The sequence below is a fragment of the Mastomys coucha genome, unplaced genomic scaffold (genome assembly GCF_008632895.1).
Source record: "Mastomys coucha isolate ucsf_1 unplaced genomic scaffold, UCSF_Mcou_1 pScaffold11, whole genome shotgun sequence".
Taxonomy (NCBI): Eukaryota; Metazoa; Chordata; class Mammalia; order Rodentia; family Muridae; genus Mastomys; species Mastomys coucha.
The window spans coordinates 15,083,878-15,106,008 of NW_022196893.1; the positions used below are offsets into that span (position 1 = coordinate 15,083,878).

Consider the following 22,131-nt stretch of genomic DNA (forward strand, 5'->3'; position numbering starts at 1 on the left):
TTCTTCTTCTCCTCCTCCTTCTCCTTGTCCTCCTCGTCCTCCTCGTCCTCATCCTCCTCGTCCTCCTCATCCTCCTCGTCCTCCTCGTCCCCCTCGTCCTCGTCCTCCTCCTCCTCCTCCTTCTTTCTTCTTCTCCTTTTTTTCCAAGACAGGGTTTCTCTGTATAACCCTGGCTGTCCTAGAACTCACTCTGTAGACCAGGCTGGCCTCAAACTCAGAAATCCGCCTGCCTCTGCCTCCCAAGTGCTGGGATTAAAGGCGTGTGTGCACCACCACTGCCTGGCCATCTAGAGCTGCTTGATGTCAAGCAAAATGGCAGGTGTTCTGGGTGGGGGTACTTTCCCCAGCCTCTATGGGCTGCCCAACACAAAGGCATGCCATGTAAATGGCATACTAGAAGCATGGGACTTTTCTCTTGGGCTCCCTGCATGCTGACCTGGTCTCTCTTTGCTCAACAGTGACTGACTTACAGGAAGAAGGCAAGAGCGCCATCAACTCTCCAATGGCCCCGGCTTTGGTGGACGTTCACCCTGAAGATACCCAGCTAGGTACCATGGCCACTTGGCATCCTTCAGTGGTGTGGGACCCCACATGGGTGGATGGGGTTTGAGAACTGGAGTCTTATTCCAAGATCTCTAGGGAGAAGCCAGCTTCCACCCCGGTCTTCCAGCACAGATTTTATTAGCATCCAGGTATAGGTGACTAGCATTGGGAACATGGCTGGTTATGGTCACAGATCCTGGGAGTGGATGTGCAGGGCTGGGCAAGCAGTGGAGCAGAGGGAGGAAGAGTTGGCTTGGCTACTGAGCTGAGGACTGGATGGCGTGACTCCAGAAGCTCCAGGCACAAGGTTCTGGCTTGAGATAGTTGATAGCTGGCCTAGGAGATGAGGAGAGATAAGTATTGGCTCAGGGTGTTGACCCCAATGATCCCCTAGAGGAGGAGGGTAGGGGACAGCCATCCCTGGAGGATGAGGGGCCTCCCTAGGACGAGTCTCCCTAGGACGAGTGGGCCTGTCTTAGTCAGGGTTTCTATTTCTGAACAAAACATCATGACCAAGAAGCAAGTTGGGGAGGAAAGGGTTTATTCAGCTTACACTTCCACACCAAAGGAAGTCATGACAGGAACTCACACAGGGCAGGAACTTGGAGATAGGAGTGGACACAGAAGCCATGGAGGAATACTGCTTACTGGCTTGCTTCCCCTGGCTTGCTCAGTGTCTTGTCAGGGTTTCTATTCCTGCACTAACTTCATGACCAAGAAACAAGTTGGGGAGGAAAGGGTTTATTCGGCTTACACTTCCACACTGCTGTTCATCACCAAAGGAAGTCAGGACTGGAACTCAAGCAGGTCAGGAAGCAGGAGCTGATGCTGGGGCCATGGAGGGAATGTTCCTTACTGGCTTGCTTCCCCTGGCTTGCTCAGCTTGCTCTCTTATAGAACCCAAGACTACCAGCCCAGAGATGGTACTACCCACAAGGGGCCCTCCTCCCCTTGATCACTAATTGTGAAAATGCCCCACAGCTGGATCTCATGGAGGCACCTCCCCAACTGAATCTCTTTTCTCTGAGATAACTCCAGCCTGTGTCAAGTTGACACACAAAACCAGCCAGTACACTCAGGGATGGCACCACCCACCATGAGCTGCCTCCCCCCCCCCCCATCACTAATTAAGAAAATGCCTTACAGCTGGATCTCATGGAGGCATTTCCTCAAGGGAGGCTCCTTTCTCTGTTATAACTCCAGCTTGTGTCAAGTTGACACACAAAAGCAGCCAGTACAGGGCTCTGAGGTTTCAAAGCATGAAGAAATTAAAAAACGAGGCACACCCTATATATCTTCTTGCCTGCCACAAAGAGCCATCCGTGTTGGACCTGCGGCTGGCCATGTGGGAACCATGATTGGTGAGGACAGACCCCTGGCTCCTTGCAGGTTGATGATGGTGTCAGCCAAGGTACCCACTCTTTCCTGGCTTTGTGTTTTGACAGTAAGTCAATATGGAAGGCAGGGTTTAGGTTTTCCAAACCCTGGTGCAGAGGGAGGTCCCTGTCTTCCCCGGATTTGCCATGACAAGGCCGTCTTAGGGTCTCAGGGTAGAAGCAGGTGTGGCCCAACCTCTGGCCCAGAGATGGCTTGGTACCCAAGACCACTGGTCCCTGAGGTCTCTCCCCACAGAAGGGCATGCCCCTGTCACGGCTTCTGCAGCTGCTTGTTGCAGCAGGTGCTTCCTGGCTGTTCTTTGCCTGGGAAGCCTGACTTCCCAGCTCCCCACTGTGGTCAGTGGGCCCATGGCATCCTGGCTTCTGTGGGACACTGGTCTTTTCTGTTCTGGCTCCTGTGCCTTCATTCCCTGCACACCTTCCTGTCCTGCTCTCCCTGTGAACTCCACTGGACTCTTGTCTGTTAGAGCCAGACATGGAGGGGAAACACACAGAGGAGGTGGGTAAAATGTCATCTTTCTGTATGCGTTGGCTATTTCTAGCACTTTGGTGCTGTTTTGTATATGGCACTGCCTGACCATCTTGTTTCCTTGTGTGTTCCAAGGTCTCACACAGCCTCCTGTGGACTAATGAACAGTGACCTGGGAGCTATTGATGCTCAAAGCTCTCTTCAGCCCTCTGGTTCTGGCAGGGCACTTTTGAGGCCCCTGTGGGTGCCACCCTCTGTCTTTTCTCTACCTGTGCCATCATGGCTTAGGCTCGATGCTAGAGCACTTGGAGCCCAAGACTGAGGAGATGGAGTCTGGCTTCATCTCCTGTTGCCTCGTATGATTTATCTCTGATCTTGGTATCTGGCTGACAAAGCCGTGTGAGCTGTTCTCACAGAGAACATGATGGTCTCTGCTTTTCCACCAGCTTCCTGATTCATGTGCGTGAGCAGGGAGTCCTCCACCCCTAGCATCCCTGTTCATCTTCCTCCAACCTCCATTCACTCTGGTCCTTTCCTTCTTTGGCAGAGGAGAATGAGGAGCGAACCATGATCGATCCCACCTCTAGAGAAGACCCTAAGTTCAAGGAGTTGGTCAAGGTGAGTTATAGTCTGATGTGGTTGGAACATCCCTGTTGGTTCCAGGCCTTTTTCTGGGGGTGTTGGGGAGGTGGGGCAAGATTCCTGTGGACACAAGGAGGACCCGAGCCTCCAGGCTTCTGAAAGGGCCATTGAGGCTGCATTAGAAAAGGGATGTGAGGGATAGGGTGGGCTGAAGAATGGATGGATCTTGAATCTTCTAGGTATTTCCATGTGCTAGGGCATGCCTCCCAGGGTCACATGGTCCTCACAAGAGCTGTGTTGAGTCTGTTTTGAGCCAATGTACCCTACCTACATGCATAGTTGTCTGTGGCTGTTCATGGGGTATGGATTTAAGTTGTTTTGGGGAGCGAGTTGTTGTCTCCCCCTACTCTATCCTCATCTGAAGGGGTCTTGGTGTCCTAGTTAGCTGTAACTGTCCACTTGACCCAGCCCTGGAGTTACCTGAAAAGGGAGTCTCATTTGAGGGATTTCCAAGATCAGACTTGACCTGTAACATGTCAGTGGGAGATGGTCTTGATTGTTAATTGATATAGGTAGACACAGCCCACGGTGGGAGGCACCATTCCCTTGGCAGGCAGTCCTAGATTATACTAGAACGCTAGCTATGCGCAAGCCTGTGAGTAATCCGGCAAGTAGTGTTCTTCCAAGGTTTCTGCTTCAAGCTCCTTCACGAGTTTCTGCCCTGAGTTCCCTCGGATGGACTGAGCTGGTAGTGTAAGTCAATAAATTCTTTCCTCCCCTAAACTGCCTCTGGTCAGAAAGTTTTCACACAGTGACAGAATGAAACTAAAACTCTCGGGGACCATATGCGGTAGTGTGAATATCAGCCAGGTGGAAAAGCAAAAGGCTTTGTTCTCAAAAGTCACAGTAACAGGCAGGTGGGTTTGTGGCTCAGTGGCTGCCAAGGACATCTGTCTCCTCTTCTCTAGCACATGGCTGATCATGTCCAGGGGCAGCCTGAGGCTTTGATTGCTCAGATCTAAGCCACAGTAGGACTCCTGAAGGCCACCTACCGGAGACAGAGGCAGGCAGATGGTGTCCTGCCTTGGAGACCCAGAACTGGCCTGAGTGACCTAGGTGCTTTGAAATGCTGTGTGTGACAGACAGTGTCCTGAAATAGATGGCTTTCTATTGTCTGTCCCATCTTCACTGCGGCAGAGAGCCTGCTGCCACCCCTTGTGGCTGAGCTTTCATAGGGGCTGATTCAGGGGAATCAGGGTTGCTTGCCAGCTATGTCTTTGTAGAAACATGAACTGGAAATGTCTGTTACAGCCACCCAAAGATGGTGATTCCTTCTTTCTTTTTTCTTCCTTCCTTTCTTTTCTTTTTCTTTCTTTTTTCTTCTTCTTCTTTTTTTTGTTTTTGTTTTTGTTTTTGTTTTTTTTCGAGACAGGGTTTTTCTGGATAGCCCTGGCTGTCCTGGAACTCACTGTGTAGACCAGGCTGGCCTTGAACTCAGAAATCTGCCTGCCTCTGCCTCCCAATTTCTGGGATTAAAGGCATGTGCCATCACTGCCCAGCCATTTTCTTTCTTTTTCTTTTCTCTCTTTTCTTCTTATTTTCTCTTTCTTTCTTTCTTTCTTTCTTTTTTTGATTTTTTTTTTTTTTTGAGACAGGGTCTCACTATGTAGGAGAGAAGAAGTTTATTTAGTTGGCAGTTCTGGGTTACAATCCAACACTGGGCATGCCAAGGTGGCAGGAGCTTGAAGCAGCTAGTCCGTCCACAGTGAGAGCAGAGAGAATGAATGTAGGTATGTTTACTTGTTTGCCTGAAGTGCTCAGCTGCTTTCTCTACTCTCATCCTATTTGGGACGCCATAGGTATGGTGGTTAGTGTTGCCCACCGTGGGCTTAGTCGTCCCACATCAACTAACTAAGACAGACTCTCACAGACATGCCCACAGGCCAACCCAGTATAAGCATTCCTCTCAGCTGGTTCTCGATTGTGTCAAATTAAGATTAACCAACGCATTGGGCGGTGGTGGCATACGTCTTTAATCCCAGCAGCCTGGAGGCAGAGGCAGGTAAATGTCTGAGTTTGAGGCCAGCCTGGTTTATAGAACAAGTCCTAGGACAGCCAGAGCTACATGGAGAAATCTTGTCTCAAACAAAAACAAAAACAACCAAAAGAAAAAAAAAAAAAAGAACAAAGCAAAAGACCAAAAAAATCAAACAAGCAAGAAAAGACAGAATAACGGTGGCACCTGTGCAGAGGGGCCTAGGCTCTCTGCAAATGGAGATGTGAAGGAAGGGGGAGCAAGGCTCCAGCTGCTGGACTGGATGAAGGACAAAAGCTGTGTGCCAGAGTCTGTGGGAGCCTCCAGAAGCTGGAGGAGGCTGGGAAGCAGGTGGGGTCCTTTTAGAGCCTCCAGAGGGGCCAGCTCTCTTCTGCTGACATTTGACCTCAGCTGTGTAACAGGAATTCCGGGCTTCTTGCCTCCAGCATATGAGAGAGAGAATCCATGGGATGATTGTAAGCCACCAGAGTTGTGGAAGTCCCTGGAGCAACCATAGGAAGCAACGCTCCTCCGCTGTAGCTGACCATCCACACGGGCCAGGCAGAGCGTCTCGACACCTGCAGCAGTGGCTGAGTTCCCAAGATGCCCCGTTCCTACAATCATCCCGTTGGCTGCAGCTGTACATACGGAGACCAAACTTCTCAAACCAGCCTGAGATCTCATCTCAGAGCAGTCTGGCCTCGATTTAGCTAGTACTTTCAAGTATGAATGTAAATACCATGGACAGGGGAGCCCTATGGGGACTTGGGGGGGACTCATCATCGGCTGATTTTGTGACTATGTTGGGGGTTGTACAAAGTATCAGAGTCCTCTGCCAGGGAAGGCTCCGAGAGGGACAAGTGTGGGTATAGGGTGATACCTCGAGGTATAAGGTTAGAAGGGACTGTTTCCTAAAGACCCACAGGCAATTTCAGAGGGCCCATGCTACCTTAGGGCTGATAATTCACAAAAAGGACACCAGGCCCCACAGGAAGCTGTTGTCCTTAAGGCCACAGTTATCTGGTGGAGGGCAGCATACTTGGGACCAGGATCTAGGAGATGGATTGTGGGAGAAGGGGAGAAAGGGTGGGCACTGAGGAATTGCTCCTCTGTGCAGATGGTTCTAGCCCAGGGTCATCATGTGTGTGTCAGTGTTTCAGAACATTATCCATCGTGCTGCAGACCAGTGACCCGGCTTCTAGAGGTTCTCTGTGGGGTCCCCATGGGTATAGACTGTGGGGGTGCTGTTCAGAAGCAGATTTTATGTCTTGTCTTTTGCCATTTCCTACAGCTGGGGGTGGCACCCAGGACTCAGCTCCATTGCTGAGCCATATACCTGTCCCCACCCCAATGAGATATTTTAAATCTTAAACCTGTCTGGTATGTTGACCTGAGCAGGTTCGAGGACGATCTGGCCAACAGTCTTGTCCTGCTGGTCATGGTCATTGTGGCCGTCTGTCCTTCACAGACTCTCTCAGTCTTTGGGACCAGGGCTGAGGTTCTGAGGAAGCCTGGTTGGCCTTGTTTCCTCCCTCTCCTGGTGTCTGCCCTCCCTGACTTCCCTCTGGTGTCTTGGTGGCCTTCTCTGTCGCCCACTACTTTACCATTATCATCTTTGCAGTGCTGCAAGCTGCCCTCTGCCTTTTGTCTGAAGTCCCTGGCCCTGGCTGGGCAGGCACTGGAATGAGGTTGACTATTAAAAACTATTTTGAGCATCTGTCGTGCTTATTGGGCTGTTAAGGGGCGAAGGTCCAATCCCAACTCAGAGGAAAGTGCAGTGCCTTAACCCACGGCCGTTCATTATCTGATGATGGACACGGAGAGGTACCAGGTCTGGTGGGGAGCTGGGCATCACTTTAGAAATGGACCTGTATTCTGCAGGCCCAGGAGCCTCAAAGACCCTGGTGTCTCTGCTGGTGTGTCTTCCTTTGGCCATTTACTCTAGTGTCTGCTGGAATCGACCAGATTTCCCATAGGTGACTTATGGCTGAGATACCTCGTGGCATTAACCGTTCTGGTAAAAGTGCCCTGCAATTCTGCTAGGGAGAGGCCTCTGTGCTCAGTGTCCAATGTGGAGTGCCATTTGGACCTTGTCCCCAGGGCCTGGCACAGAGCTCTGAAACCCTCAGAGTTGCCTGAGTGTGAGATCCCCTCTGCAGCACACACTCTTGGCCACACCCGGGTCACCGCTAATGAGGGCCTTTGGAGAGCCCTGTTAGGAGCAGGCTGATCCTAAGGGGACCCACACATGCATGGTCAAGGGCTTGGCACTGAGGGCCTTTGGAGAGCCCCGTTAGCTTCCAATGCAGGCTGATCCTAAGGGGACCCACACATGCACAGTCAAGGGCTTGGTGCTGTTGATCTCCGGGAGGGAAGTGGTCTGGAGGGTGATTCTTTTTTTCTGATGACCAGCGACTGAGCTGGTAATCTGGGGTGCTCGACTTTGGGCAGTGAGTGTCACAGTGCTCTGACTATAGACCCCTGAGGTCAGAGAATTGCTGTCGGGGTGATATATTTTGGAGTTGGAAAGAAAAAAACGCAACACAACCACACAGCCCTGAAATTAAGCACACTGGCCATCTAGATACCTCCTGCTGGGACGTGTCTCCTTCCAAAAGCAGATTTCACATCTCACTGTTCACATCTCACTAGGCAAGGCTTACCCTTGTCCTGAGGCTGCTGGCTCCCTTCTGGGGCCGGGTCGGGTCGTGTGGAGGTGCTCTGCCCTGCTCAGGGCCCACCAACTCCCACCCCCTTCAGTAAAGGCGTATCTCTATTCCCTTGGGGACAACACAGCCAGGACTCTGTTTGGAAGTGATTAAACCATAACTGTCATGGCTCCAGGGAAGACAGACTGCAGACCCGATTATAATTCAGACGGAACTAAGGGGAAAGTAATTTTTTATTCCGGTTAGAGCAAGCTCATAGAGCTGGTCGTGATCGAGTGCCGTGTAAGGATGTAATTAATATATGTCCTCCTTATTCGCCCGCAGGACTCAGAGCTCGCCAATGAGCGCGTCCCTAAAAATAATGGCTGATGCTATCTTTAAAAGCTCTTTTGTAAAATGGAAGATTAAGAAGGCTGGCTAGGAGCAGAGTGATGGGGTGATGGGTGGTGTCCCCAAGTCAGATCCACCTCTTTGGGGGTTGGGGGTGGTGGTGAGACAGACCTGAGAGCCTGGCCCACTGTAAAGATTTTTTTTTCTTTGAACTTTTGGCCTTTCTGTTCTTGCTTTTGGGCTTGGGACAGGTCAGAGATTTAGCTATGGGGTGTCTGTTCGTTTCATTTTTCTTCTCTAAGTTTCCGATTCTCGTAGAGGAAGCACTCTCTCGAGATTTCCTAGCAGGACCGTGTTTGAGGAAGGAAACACCCGGAAACAAAAGTCCTATAGAAAGGTCCACGCCCTTTCTAGATGTGCATTTCCCCAAGCTGTTCTTTGGTTTGCAGGAGACCTTGAGTTTGCTCCTGTCATAGCCACTGGGGACAGGCGTTGAGCAAAACAGCTCACTTACCCAGCTTACACCATGTACCTGGGAGAAAGGCATGGTGAGAGCCGAGTGAATATGCAATGTAATTAGGTGGCAAGAGCAGACCTCCAAGCCTCGCCCCCTTCTGCGGTTCCCTGCAGAGAAGTCAGGGAGGGCACATTTAGGCAGACCTGGTCAGCAGCACCTAGGCAAACATCCTAGCCAACGGCCCAACAGCAGGCGCAAAGGTCCTGTGGCACACAGGTGCTTGGCATGTTCTAGTGATTATTGAGATGGGCAGAGTGACCAGAGCCTCGTGAGCATATGGGGGAGTGGCTAGAGGCTTGTCCACTGTGTGCGCCTTCCACACCTGCACCCTTCCCAGCCTAACACCCACGACGGGTGACTGCCCTTGTGGGCAGGGACTGCACTGGGTCTCTCTTCATCCTCACCGCCCAGGGTGGCCCCTGGCGTGGGCACTCATTCATGTTTTATCCTCAGGAGAGACCCGGGCAGTGAAGGCTCAGCAATGTTCGCAGCTAGAGGTGGGACAGCAGGTTGAACACAGCCAGAGAGGACGCATCCTTCTCCGTCTTCTGAGGCTTTCTGTTGCTGTGACGGACACGCACCGTGACCAACAGCACCTTTGGAGAGGAAAGACTTAGAGCTTGCAGTCACTGTCTAGGAAAGTCAGGGCAGGAATTCAAAGCAGGAACCTGGGGGCAGGAGCTGATGCAGACGCTGTGGAGGGGTGCTGCTCACTGGCTTGCTCAGCTTGTGTTCCTATCACAGCCAGGGCCACCTGCCCAGGCGTGGCATTATTCATAATGGGGCAGGGCCCTCCCACATCTATCATCAATCAAGAAAATGGATCACAGGCTTGCTTACAAGCCAATCTAGTGGAGACATTTTCTCGGCTGCGGTTCCTCTTCCAGGTGACTCTGGCTCTGTACAATTGATGTGAAGTCCAGACACCGTAGTAACCATGGTGACCTCATCACGCTATCATTTTTTTTCATTCCTTGTGAAGTTGAGATCATTTTTGTAACTTGGGAGTCCTTGCTGTGGTTTGCAGCCCCCAGTGTGAGAACAAACCTTAGACCCTGAGCATGAGGACAGGCGGGCATCCATCCAGCACATGGTCCTTTTCAAGCTGTTTCCTCCAGCCAGGCCCGACCTCCTAGCTTTTATTGCCCAGATGAGACAGCCCAGTGTCTGGAGAACACAAGCCAGACTGGAGCCCAATCAGCCAAAGAGCTGGAGAGGACCCCGACTCTGTCTCCTTGCTCCTCGTGCCTGGACATGAGGGCTTCAAGGGTGGCCCTTTACCCTAGACACGGGTGAGTCACAGGCTCTGCGTTCCCTGTGAGCATCGGTCTGGGCCAGTCTTCCCTGGTCACTTGGAAGCTAGTCAGGACAATGGGTCAGGACTTTGTGACAAGTTTCTCAGGTCACCGCTGCTTCGGGGAGTAATGAGACACTGCTTTTGGATTGTGTGCGCTTTGATCCTTCCGAGAGTGGTCATAGACTTCCCTACCTCAGGGGCTAAGGGATCTATTAGGGTAGCTTAATTCATTTTGCTGGCAAGAAAAAGGTACAGTCTGAGAGTCGTGGCTGCACTCTGGGGGTGGGGGTGGGGCATCTGCTTTATTCTAAGTGTTAACAGTGAATGAGGACTGTCCTTGGGAAGCTCCCTGTCCAAGAGACACTCGGCAGTGCAGGTGGCTTGCTTCCACCTCGCGTCTCCCAACGCACTGAGTGCAAAAACCTGTTAAGAAAAGGCTTCTGGAGGCGGGTCTGGAGAAATGGAGATGGACACCTTGATCGTGAGAGTTTGAAGCAGAGTGATGGACAGAAAGTGACAGGACCTGAAATGGTCCAGCGGTGGGGGAGACAAATACGATGTACCGACATTTGTATCATGCGTGGTAAAGTGTTCAGGCAGAAGATGGGGGGAGATAGGGGTTATAATGGGGATGGGTTTCAAACACTGAGCTAAGGGAGAAACCAGGCATGAGGGAGGAGTTGCACACTGTGTAATCTCATTGACTACAGGAGACGGGGGTGGGGGGTGGGGTGGGGGGGAAGGCGCAGAGCTGTGGGGGGCAGGCCTGGACTCTCTACAGGGACAGGAGGCATTCTAAAGTGGATTGGGGTGACCAGCTCTGGGATCTGAGGGGTGTGGCACATTGATTCTTCATTGGCCAAACAGTCTATAGAGTGCAGTGAACAGAAGCCATGCCGGGATTTCTTGTATGAGCCTGGGGCTCTGGACTCAGGGCTGCTGAAGGGCAGGCTAGGAGGGGACAAGTTGGGATAATGGCTCATGGTGTCTTTTCCTCTCTCTTCCCAGCACTTACTCATTTAGCACCTATAAATAGAATCTCTTTAATATAAATGTAGCTGTTAATGAATCTGGTAGCTCTATTTCTTTACCTTATGCTATTCCTCAATAATCACACAGAAAATCCAATATTTACTTAAAACTCCAGTAACTAAGCAGTTAAATGGTGTGATTTAAACTTCTATGCTAATCTGGCTACTTCCTAGCCCCATCCCATGATACTTGCATATCATTATTGATCTGGCTCTTTGGGCTTCAGGTGTGTTTCTGTGATCTCTTACCAGACCCTTCCCTTATGGCTTCAAATCCTCCATCTTCCTTGCGGATCTGACTCTTCCTCTTTCTCTCTCTCCTTCTTCTAGTTGGTGGACGTCCCATCCTATTCTTAATTCTGCCCAGCCATTGGGTGATCAGCGTTTATTAACAAAGCAGAGGATAAGTGATAAGAATTGTTTATACAAACTTGAGACAGGAAATTCTTGGTGTAAGCACTACAATGCTACATCTGAAACTGGATCTGAGGGCAGAGAAATCAGCATTTGAATAACCCAAGGGTAAACTTTACACAGTGTACAAAAACATCACAGCCTTCAAGCGCCCAGTGCTTGAAGATGGACCTGTGAGCTCTTCCGCTCTAGCGGTGTCATCCCCTACCCCTGGTCTCTGCAGGATCCTAGCCTGCCTGGTCCTGCCAGGGTCTGCTGGGAGCTGTTTGGAAGTTCTAGCTCCATGCATGGATCTAGCTCTCCACTGTTGTCTTCCGTGGTCACCAGGCAGGTGTCTGGTAGCCTGTGTATGTCTGGGCGGCTGCCCACCTGAACCTGCTCTGACCCCCTGGCTTTATCTAGCAACTCTATGACGACACTTCTCACCTGCCCCAGGTGCTTCTGGACTGGATCAACGATGTGCTGGCGGAGGAGCGCATCATCGTGAAGCAGCTGGAGGAGGACCTGTATGATGGCCAGGTGCTACAAAAACTTCTGGGTGAGTGCCAGGACCCTGCCATGTAGTATCATACCTCCTGCCCTGGGCTCTTGGGAACAGACCCAAAGCTTCACTTACACCTCCTGGTGGCCCCATCGGTGGTTTCATCGCTGTCTGTCTCCATGATTTCTCTGCTGGCCAGTGGGTACCCAGCCCTGGGGCTGCAGCAGGTCCTCTTGGCTGCTCATGCCATCATGGACCAAAGAAATGGTGTTCAGAGAGGAGTCAGGTTCCTTATCGTATCTCTCAGGCCACCTGTGTTTCATCTAGTTATAAACACTGTTAGGATGGGGTGTGGGAGAGGGTTGGTCTCCAACAAACCCATGTGGGAGGACATGTCACTGTCCTGACTCATGCCTCCAAGCTTTACTGTCCCCCAAGTTCTGGCTGAGGATGATTGAGTGTGTTCTCCGGAGAGATGAGGGGAAAGATGGCCAGGTGGCAGCTTCTCTCCATCAAATGTTCCTGAGCCTTGCTGAACACTGGGTTCTAGGTCAGTGAGTCAGGAAGCAGACATCGATCTACCCCGCCCTTCTGGAGTGTGCAGTCTGTCTGAGCAGACAGTGACAGATGCTGTGGGTCTCGAGGGTAGTTAAAGGCCATACAGGTGCCATATGGCTAAAGTGGGTGGCCTTGCAAAGCACTGGGATCTGAGCTTCTGGGGGAAATGAGGGGAAAAGTGGCCAGGAGAACGGAGAAGAACAGAGTCAGGGGTGAGAAGTGGCAGTGTCATAGATTCAAGATGCCTCACCCTGGCGTGGTGATTCATGCTGTCATCCTAGCACCTGGGATGCTGAGGCAGGGGGATTGCTGGTTTAAGGATAGCTTAGGCTACATATCAAAAGCCTCTCTTTCAAAAAAGAAAAGCCATGGATGACAGCCTCAGGACCGGCTCTGATGGTGGCCAGGCCTGTTGTGAGCATGTCTTGTGGGCTATGATGTCATCTCTGGCAGCCTCTGTGGATGGGGGAGGTACTGAAATTCTCGGGGGAGGTGCCGAGGCTCTGGGGGAGGGGGGAGGTACCGAGGCTCTCCGGCTTCCACTGGCTTTTCTCTCTCAGCAGTTAGTCAGGTGCCTTGGGCACAGGTACTGTTCGTAGAGGTCCTGTTTTTCTTTACCACAGCAGGTTCTCACAGCAGCCCAAGGGCAGGCCCAGGGATCCAGCATCTTTTCATCCAGCGCATTTTACCCTGTTCTTTTCTGACTTCTCCAACACCCCTGTCCCCTTTTCTCTCTTCTGTCTCTTATGACCTCTTTGAAGGGCTTGGGCACCTTTTCCTATAGACAATGGACAAATGTAAGTCATGTGACCACTCTTCTACTTTTCTTTTTTAAAAGTTTATTTATTTTGATTTCAAGTAGTGATGCCTACCCCGGGGTGTCTGTGTACTACTTGCATGCAGTGCCTGTGGAGGCCACAAGAGGGCATCAGATCACCTAGAACTGGAGTTTATTGCTGGTTTTGAGCTGCCCTGTGGATGCAAGGAACTAAACCCCGATCTCCTGAAAGAGCAGCCAGTGCTCTTAACCGCTGAGTCATCACTCCAGCCCTGAAGTGCTTTCCTCAGTGTTAACAAGTATGTTTTTTTTGCCAGGACTGGTGCAGAGCCCACCAATTCACATTGCCTAATGCGCAGTGTCAGGTTATCAATGTTGATGGGGAAGGTCAGATCCTTAGACAAGGTGATGGCTGGTAAAGGAGGGAGAGGGTAGTGAGATATTGGGGTGCTGAGTGGCTGGGTGGCCACGGTAGCCCCTCTGGGAAGCTCACAACCCAACAGAGTTCCATATACAACCACAGAGGCTCTGTGGCCAGGCGAACAGGACACAGGCTGAGGCAGATTTGTGGAGCAGGGAGGGAGATGAGATCTAGAATTTGGCTGGGCTGGGAAGAGAGACAGGGTCAGACCTGGTGGACAAAGGCTTTCCTCCTATGTTTGTCACAGAGCCACTGGGGGTTTGAGCAAAGCCATACCATGACCTGTGTTTACAAAGGTCACTTAGGCTTCTGGGTGCAGAGTGGGTAGGATGGGGGGTTTGGGGTTGGAGCTCTCCGCCTTATTTCTTGAGACATGGTCTCTCACTGAACCTGAAGTTCACCAGTTTGTCAAGATTAACTGGCCAGTGAGCTCTAGGGAGCCTCCTGTCTCCACCTCCGCAGCCACCTCCACCTGTGCTGGGATTAAGGTGGGCACTGCCACACCCAGGCTTTCCTCTTGGAGCTGAGTTCAGATATTTTTGAGCCACCTGCCTTGGGTGCTAGAATCTGAACTTGGTCCTCATGACTAAGCAGCAAGCACTCACAACCTCTGACTCCTTCCACTCACCACAGCAACCAATGCCTTTTCATTGGAGCAATCCCTCCAGTTGGCACTGCATCTCAGCATGGCGGGACACACTCTGGCTTTGCATCTCTACTGGCCATGGTTGATCATCAACATTGATGTGTCCCTGGTTCATCTTTAAGAGCAGGTGTCGGTGACCTCTTGGGCACATCTTTTTTGGTTCCGTCTTCTGCTTGCCGGGCAGATACAGCGCTGGCCTGAAGCCGAGGCGGCTATGAATCCCACCCCGTAGCTTCTCCAGGCCCTGTAAAGTGAGGCTTGAAGCTTGCCCAGGCTCTGCGGTCTTTGTTTCGTGAAGTGGTTGTTATTCCCTCTCATTTGAATATCTCCAGTCGGTACTTGAAAAAAGCGGCTTGCAAGCCTCTTATGTCAAGTGGGTTGGACAGAGAAAAGGACAATGGGAAGAGGGCATCAGCGCGTCTTTGCACGGTTGTGTGGGCAGCACCGTTTCTGATAAGATGCAATGATAACTCACCTGGTTCCGGAGACCAGAGGCTCCAGAAGTGACCTTGATGTAAGTGGTGGCCTCTTTCGCTTTCCTAAAGCAGAGCTAGATCAAATAAAGTGGTGCTGGCCGAGCAGCAGGGCCAAGGCTGATTTCAGTGGCGGAGCCAGGACTGGTCAGGATCAGGGGGGAGCCAGCAAAGAAGTCTGGTGAGATCAGCATGTGGGAAGGGACCCCGAGGAGTGTCACATGGGAGTAGGAGGAGGAAGTATTCTTTAGTTATTTGAAATATATATATATATATATTTTGCGTGGGTGTGTACATGTGAATGTGTGCAGGTCAGAGGACAACCTCAGGTGTCAGTTCTCCTACCCCTGTGTGTGAGGCAGGGTTTCTCTGCTTACTTTTGCTCCTTCCAGACTAGATGGCCCATAAGCCTTAGGGGCTTCTCTTATTGTTCCTTGATTCTTGCTCCTAAAGGAATGCTGGGATATAGATGTATGTGTACACACACACACACACATACACACACACACACACATCTGGTCTTTTGTATTCTGGGGATAGAAGTCAGGTTCCCACACTTCCCAAAGCAAGGGTGCTGCTTGCTGAGTCCTGTCCCCAGCCTGAGGAGGTGTTTCGAGTGGACGGCATGGGCCTTTGGACTTGGCTGTGTGGCACTCATCAAGGGTGAGCCGCCAGGGCACCGAGAGGATCCCTGTAGCAGCCCAGGTTTCAGCTTGGCTGGGTTTTGCCTCAAAGCGGTGGGCTGGGTGGGGTGCCCTTGTAGGATGCTGAGGGGCTCCTGGGCCAGCTGGTACTCACTGGGACATCTTTAGTCCTTCCGAGTGTGTGCTATGACCCTCTGCTGCACGCTGTGCTCAAGGGTCACCTTAGCCTTTCCCTGTCTCTTCTGTGTTGGAAGACCAGGTCGTGGCACATCTGCCACCCCAACCAGATCACTGTGTGGTTGATATACAGAGAACTCTGTCATCCCTGCCTTCTGGACTTACAGCATCATGGACACCTAGGGCAAGATAGGAATGAAAGACTGGCTTTTGGGGGCTAGGTCATATCCTCTAATCCCACATTCATGTATTGACGTCAGTGCTGGCTACTTTTTATGTCAACTTGACACTGGTTAGAATCATCTGAACAGAGAGGTGCCTCTCTAAGACTAGACTGTAGGCAAGCCTACAGGGCAGTGGTTCTCAACCTGGGGGGGTTTGACCCCTCCGGCAAACTTCTAGCTCTGAGAATATTTACATTGTGATTCATAACAATGGCAAAATCACAGCTACAAGGTAGCCATGAGAGTAATTTTGTGGTTGGGGGTTGGGAGTCACCACAACACGAGGAACGGTATAAAAGGGTACCAGTATCAGGGAGGTTGAGAACCACTGCTTTAGGACGTTTTCTTAATTAGTGAGCAATGTGGGAGGGGCCTGTCCACAGTGGGTGGGACCACCCCTAGGCTGGTGGCCCTGGGTTCTATAAGAAAGTAAGCTGGGCCAAGCTTGGTGGTGCACGCCTTTAATCCCAGAATTTGTGACATGCAGATCTCTGTGAGTTTAAGGCCAGCCTGGTCTACATAGTGAGTTCTAGGACAGCCAGGATTATGTATAAAGAACCTTTCTCAATAAAAGAAAAGGAAAAAAGAAAGCAGGCTGAACAAGCCGTAAGGAGCACTCCTCCGTGGTCTCTGCATCAGCCCCTGACTCCTGGTTCCTGCTTAAGACACAGAGAGAAGCCACAGGAAGAAAACAGCCAACACCCGTCTCAGACCTCTAGTCACAGAGGCTGGAGAAGGGACCTCTTGTAAGCCACCACTCAGCTCTTCCCCCATAGCCCTCACTGATTGGTGCAGTTCCACACTCCCTCTCTGCCTCCTCCTTGCCATTCCAGGTGACATGGCTGGTAGCGTGGGACAAGAGGGTATTCTGGGTTCCCTTTGTCCTTCTTCCTCCTTCCCCTTTTCCTTCCTCCATGCCCTGCTTTGCTCTGTCCTTGGTTGCTGCACACTTGTGAGCCCGGCTTGCTGTGTATTTTGTTGTTCACACATGTAGCTGTGGATGTCCCTGTGACACAGGTGACAGGTGATGAGAAGCCATGGACGCAGGCCGTGTGGGATCATCGTATTCTCTCTCATGCTTACCTCTGCCCAAACTGTCATGCGTCCTTGACTGTCACATCCACTGTCTGTCTCCCCACTTAGGTCCTCTCTTGTTCATGCTTTTCTAGCACCTAGGATAGCCCAATAGTTGTTTGTGTAGTGAATATGTGATTGAAAGGCTGTTCTGTGTGCAGTAGACGGTCATGTGCTATCTCATCCTGCAGACTGCAGAACAGCTGACCCTGATAACTGCAGGAGCCAGAATTCTGTGGACAAGAACATTGAAGTCCTGGGCCCGGTTAAAACGTGTTGGACAGAGTTTTGTGTGACCTCAGTGGGGTTCACGGTCTCAGTGACAATAGGGCTGATGGCAGGCATGTATCCTCAGATAAGGATGCTGTAATCACGCTCTAGGAAATTGCCTCCAGTCACCCTGGGCTGGGCCTTTTTGCTAGTTGGTAAAGGAGTCCTGTCAGGAAACATCACATCTTGGAATTAAAGACTAGGAGGGAACAGGGCTCCTTGCTTTGAGCAGGAGCCCCGGAGCGCTCATTGGCTGCTGCGTCTGTGGCTACCTGCTCTCACCTGCTGCCTCCCCCATTCCCAAAGGAAATTGAAGGCGGCTGGGTCTCGTCCAGGTAATTGAATTCCGAAGTGAATGTGACAATTCTCACCAGAGTTCTTCCTGCTTGCTCTTAGAAATGACATAGTCACAAACGGGCAACTTCTCACAGTGTGAAAATGTTAGAGACTGGGAAGGGGAGCCTGCTTGAGTGCAGGGAAGCAGCACTAAGATTTTCTTATTGTGTTAATGAAAATCCTCAGCGTGAGACCCCACTGGGGCACCTCCCCTTCTCACACCCTCGACACCTGCCCTCTGCAGCCACCCCAGTGACTTCCTCTTCTGCATCGCCAACTGCACCTTTTGCTTTAAAATTGTTATCAGTAGTAGTGCTGTTGTATGGTGTATTGAGGGTGTGTGTGTGTGTGTGTGTGTGTGTGTGTGTCTGTAGAGGTCAGATGACAACCTTTTGAGACAAGGTTTCACTATGTAACCCTAGCAGACTCAGAGATGCTACTATGTTGTTCAGACTGACCTTGAACTCACAGAAATCTACCTGCCTAAATTTCTTTTTTGAGAATTTTATACTATCTTAACACCATTTCTACCTTTCCAATTCTTTCCATGTCCCTGAGTCCCTCTCAAGTTCACGACTATTTCTTTATTATTTTTACCCCTCTGTCTGTCTGTCTGTCTGTCTGTCTGTCTGTGTCTGTGTCTGTGTGTGTGTGGCTGTCTGTGTTTGGCTGTGTGTGTGTGTGTGTGTGTGTGTGTATGTGTGGCTGTCTGTTTGGCTGTCTGTGCTTGGCTAGTGTGTGTCTGTGTCTGTATGTGTGTCTGTCTTTCTGTGTGTATGTGTGTGTGTACAACCTAATGAGTCCTTTTTCTGCTGTTCACGTGCGTGTGCATTTAGGGCTGACCACTCAGTACTGAGTACTCAGTTGGAGGACCTGTGTCTGTGTGTGCTCGCGCGCGCGCGTGTGCTCACGTGCACGTGTGTATGTGTGTGTGTGGGGGGGGGCTCCATCTCCCTGGAGATGACTGGTATTCCTTCTGTTAGCATCTAGGGGTGGGTAGGGCTTTGTCGTCATCTGTGTTGGCCCGCCACCTGGTGCTGTCACCATCAGGTTGAGGTTTCCCGGGCCCAGCTTTCCAGGCACACCTAGAAGGTCCTAGCTAACAGCAGGCCAGAGGACAACTTTTGAGTCAGCTCTCTCCTTCCACTGTGGCTTCTGGTGCCTGGCTGTCACCACGCTTGGTCCCCAGATACATCTTAAAGGATTCATTCCCACTTCTTGCACATAGGCTGTCCCCAGCCTTCATCCTTAGCTTCCCCCTTCACTCGTAGCAGCGTAACTCTCTCTCAGCAGAAATGGCCTCTCAAGTCTATTGCTTCCTGGCTCAGCACAGCCCCACTGGCCCAGGGGTTTGGGATATAAGAAGCTGGGCCCCTGGTGCCTTTGCTCCAGCCAGGGCACAGGTGGCTGGGTCCAGCCCTTCCTGCTCCAACACTCTGCCTAATGACAAGTGTCCTCGTCTCCACAGAAAAGCTGGCCCACTGCAAGCTGAATGTGGCAGAGGTGACGCAGTCCGAGATTGGGCAGAAGCAGAAGCTGCAGACAGTTCTGGAAGCCGTGCAGGACCTGCTTCGGCCCCACGGCTGGCCGCTGCGTTGGAGTGTGGACTGTGAGTGGGCTTTGTGTGGGGTTGGCTCTGTGGCCATGTGTCCTATGTGGCCTTGTGGTTAAGAACCCATGCATCCTCTTGACCTGTTCTGCCTGCCAGAGACCAGGTGGCAGATGAGAGGTCTTGGGAAGTTAGGGTGGGGAGCTTCTAATTAAGGGGACAGTCACACACCAGGGCTCAGTGCTCCCCCTTCCCCCCCACCGCCTGTCCCTCAGAGGTATAGCTATAGGATTTATTTTGTGTGGGTCCGAGTGCCTGTGTATGGAGATCAGAGGTCAACTTCAGGCAGCACGCCTCAAGAACCATACACCTTGTTTGTTTTGAGGTATGGTCTCTCACTGAGATCTATAGCTCACCAGTAAGGTGGTGCTGCCAGCTCTTTGGCGCTGAGATTACTAGGATGTGGCACCATAGCTGGCTTGTTTTAACTCCAACTTGAGTCTTGTGTGGCAGACATTTTATAAACTTGAGTCATCCTCTCAGGCTTTGTTTTGTTTTTGAGTGTCTCAGGTAGCCCAGGCTAGCCTTGGACTCGATATGTAGCAAGGCTGACCTTGAATTCCCAATTCTCCTGTTTCCAACTTCTGGATACTGGGATTACATGTCTAGTCCAAGGAATTCTTGTTGGGACTTGTCTCCAAACACCCAGTACAGTTGCACAAAGTGAACCTGTCTGGCCTAGTGGGAGTGGCCCATTGAGGCAGAAGCCCTGGAGCCCATGAAAGTTCAGGAATGAATGCCTCTTGTTAGCTGGCTTGAGGGGGTTGTGTCACCATAGAGGGAGCAGACAGGGATGAGCTGACTGAAAAAGCAGATAGCTTCTGTTCTGTCCATGTCCCCACCTCCTCTGGCTTGTTGCAAGGCAGGTGTGATGTAGTATGGTGCCAGAGACTACCCTTCAGGGCCAGGGCTCTGTGGCTGCATAGAGAGCCCAGATCTTGGCTATGGGGATGGGGTTGGCTCTGCTCCTGATTTCTTGGCAAAACTTTGGGTCAACCCATCCTTCCTCCCTGGGTGCTGGGCCTGTGGGTAGGAGATGTGCCACCAGCTGCAAACCCCTGCCTGGAACTTTAGATTCAGAGAAAGTAAGGACAGGCAGCCAAACTGACTGCCACCTGGAACAGTCCCTATCCTTGTCACTTGTCCCCATGGGGACAGCCGATTGTCCAGTAGCAGAAGTTAGCAGAAGAAGCCCAGTGCCAATGATAATGACATGTGTTATTACGGTGGGTATGTGACCGGGACATGTCCTTCTCTCTGCAGCCTGCAATTCTCTTCTTTAAAAGACAAAGTGCTATTAAAAGTGGCTGCCAGGGTCTGGCATAATGTCACATACCTTTAATCCTGGCCCTCAGGAGGGTGAGTGAGGCAGGTGAATCACTGAGTTTCAGGCCAGCTGGTGTAAGCCAGCCAGGGCTATATAGTGAGACCCTGCCTTAAAACAAACAAAACAAAACAAAACAAAAAATAAAACCATGGTTGTCAAGTTGCTTTAGACCAACAGGAAAGGAATAGAGAAGTCAGGCATCAGCAGGCAGAAGTACTGGGTCCTTATCATCCCTGTCTATCTGAGGTCTCTTTGTCCTTCCCTAGAGGTCTCCTTAAGAGATACTCTTGAGGTGCTGGAGAGGTGACCCAGCAGGTAGGAGCACTGGTTGCTCTTCCAGAGGTCCTGATTTCAATTCCCAGCAACCACATGGTGGCTCACAACCATCTGTAATGGGATCCGATGCCCCCTTCTGGTGTGTCTGAAGAGAGTGACAGTGTATGCATATAGATAAAAATAAATAAGTAAATCTTTTTAAAAAGACATACCCTTGAGATGGGTCCCTTGCTTGTTACATCCTCTGACCTGAGGCCTCTGTTGTCTTCCCTCTCCATCCCAAAGCTATCCACGGGAAGAACCTGGTGTCCATTCTACACCTCCTTGTCTCCCTGGCCATGCACTTCAGGGCCCCCATCCACCTTCCTGAGCATGTCACCGTGCAGGTGGTGGTCGTCCGGGTGAGTACACTGGGCCGTCTCTCTGTCATTCTCTGCTGGCGAGGCAAACCGACCTCTTCTTCTTCTTCTTCTTGCGGTTTTCCAGCTTTCCCCCGCCCCCTGTGCCCCAAGAGCCTACCTTTTATTTTTCCTTCTTGATAAAATGCATATCTCACCCCAGTTCTTCGAGAGATGATTGGAGCAGGGACAATGGCGTTGATTTCGAGAGCAATACCCGGTCGTTGAGGTTTAATTTCCCAGATTTCTGGAGAGAGCGCTCATTTCTCTCCAAAGCTACCGAGTCAGAATTCAATCCCCATTGAACGTGCTTATTACTCACTGGAGGGGGCTGTGACCGGCAGAATGAAATAGACGCCCAAATTAAAGGCTCTCCACATTTGCTCCGTATTATAAACCATCATCCCCCATTATCTCTTTTTTTAGGTTCATTTCTCTTGATTTACTCAGAAAAGGGAAGCCAGGCCCTGAGGTCCTGCTAATGGGGGTTGGGGGGCAGTGTGTGTACTGTCCTATGCTTTAGTGTTCAAGCATACAGGTGATGGCCAGGCTTGGTTCCTGGGTACAGTTTTACCGAGCACCATGTATTGAGCACCTATTGGGTGCCAGACATTTGCCTGAACTGCTGGGGACCCTGTGTGAGAATAACCCGTTTTGGCCTGGAAGAGCTATCCTATCAGGCAAAGGGCTGAGGTCACACTTGGGACCTGTATGTCGTCGTTTATGTGTCTGGAGACACTTGGCTACACTGTGTTCTCTGGATTTTTAACGTATCTGTTTTGTGGTCTGTGGTCCGAGGGGACCTGGCTGAGCCTGTGTTTTCTGAAGCTATTCTGATCTCTGCTGCCCTGGATGCTTAGTGGTACCCTGCCGGGAAAGCCCTATCTGACGTTAAGTAGAAGGTCACCTGCCATTTCTCCTTGCTTCCTTCCCAATCAGGATATTTGTGGTCAGCGAGAGTGACGCAGACTCAGGGGGACCATTCCTGCGGCCCTAGACTTGGCTGCTGTCTCGTAGGCAGCGGGCCGGGAAAGGCTTCCCAAGGACACATGGGAAAACGGTTCCTAAACCTACCTACGTCAACCCAGGCCTCAAGAGTACTGAGCGGGCTCACCATCTGGGTATTTTCTTTCAGTCTTACACGCTGGTCCAAGA

General features: G+C 51.2%; 1 protein-coding gene across 2 annotated transcripts in view; it reads left to right on the forward strand.

Moving 5' to 3' along the window:
- Parvb (parvin beta) overlaps positions 1 to 22,131 on the forward strand; it is an 86,315-nt gene that overhangs the window by 42,001 nt on the left and 22,183 nt on the right. For both annotated transcript variants that reach the window (XM_031351351.1, XM_031351362.1), the window contains exons 2-6: positions 459 to 548; positions 2,957 to 3,027; positions 11,720 to 11,822; positions 18,835 to 18,975; positions 20,864 to 20,979. In XM_031351351.1, the coding sequence (XP_031207211.1) occupies positions 459 to 548; positions 2,957 to 3,027; positions 11,720 to 11,822; positions 18,835 to 18,975; positions 20,864 to 20,979 (521 nt within the window). The remainder of the gene's footprint in view (positions 1 to 458; positions 549 to 2,956; positions 3,028 to 11,719; positions 11,823 to 18,834; positions 18,976 to 20,863; positions 20,980 to 22,131) is intronic.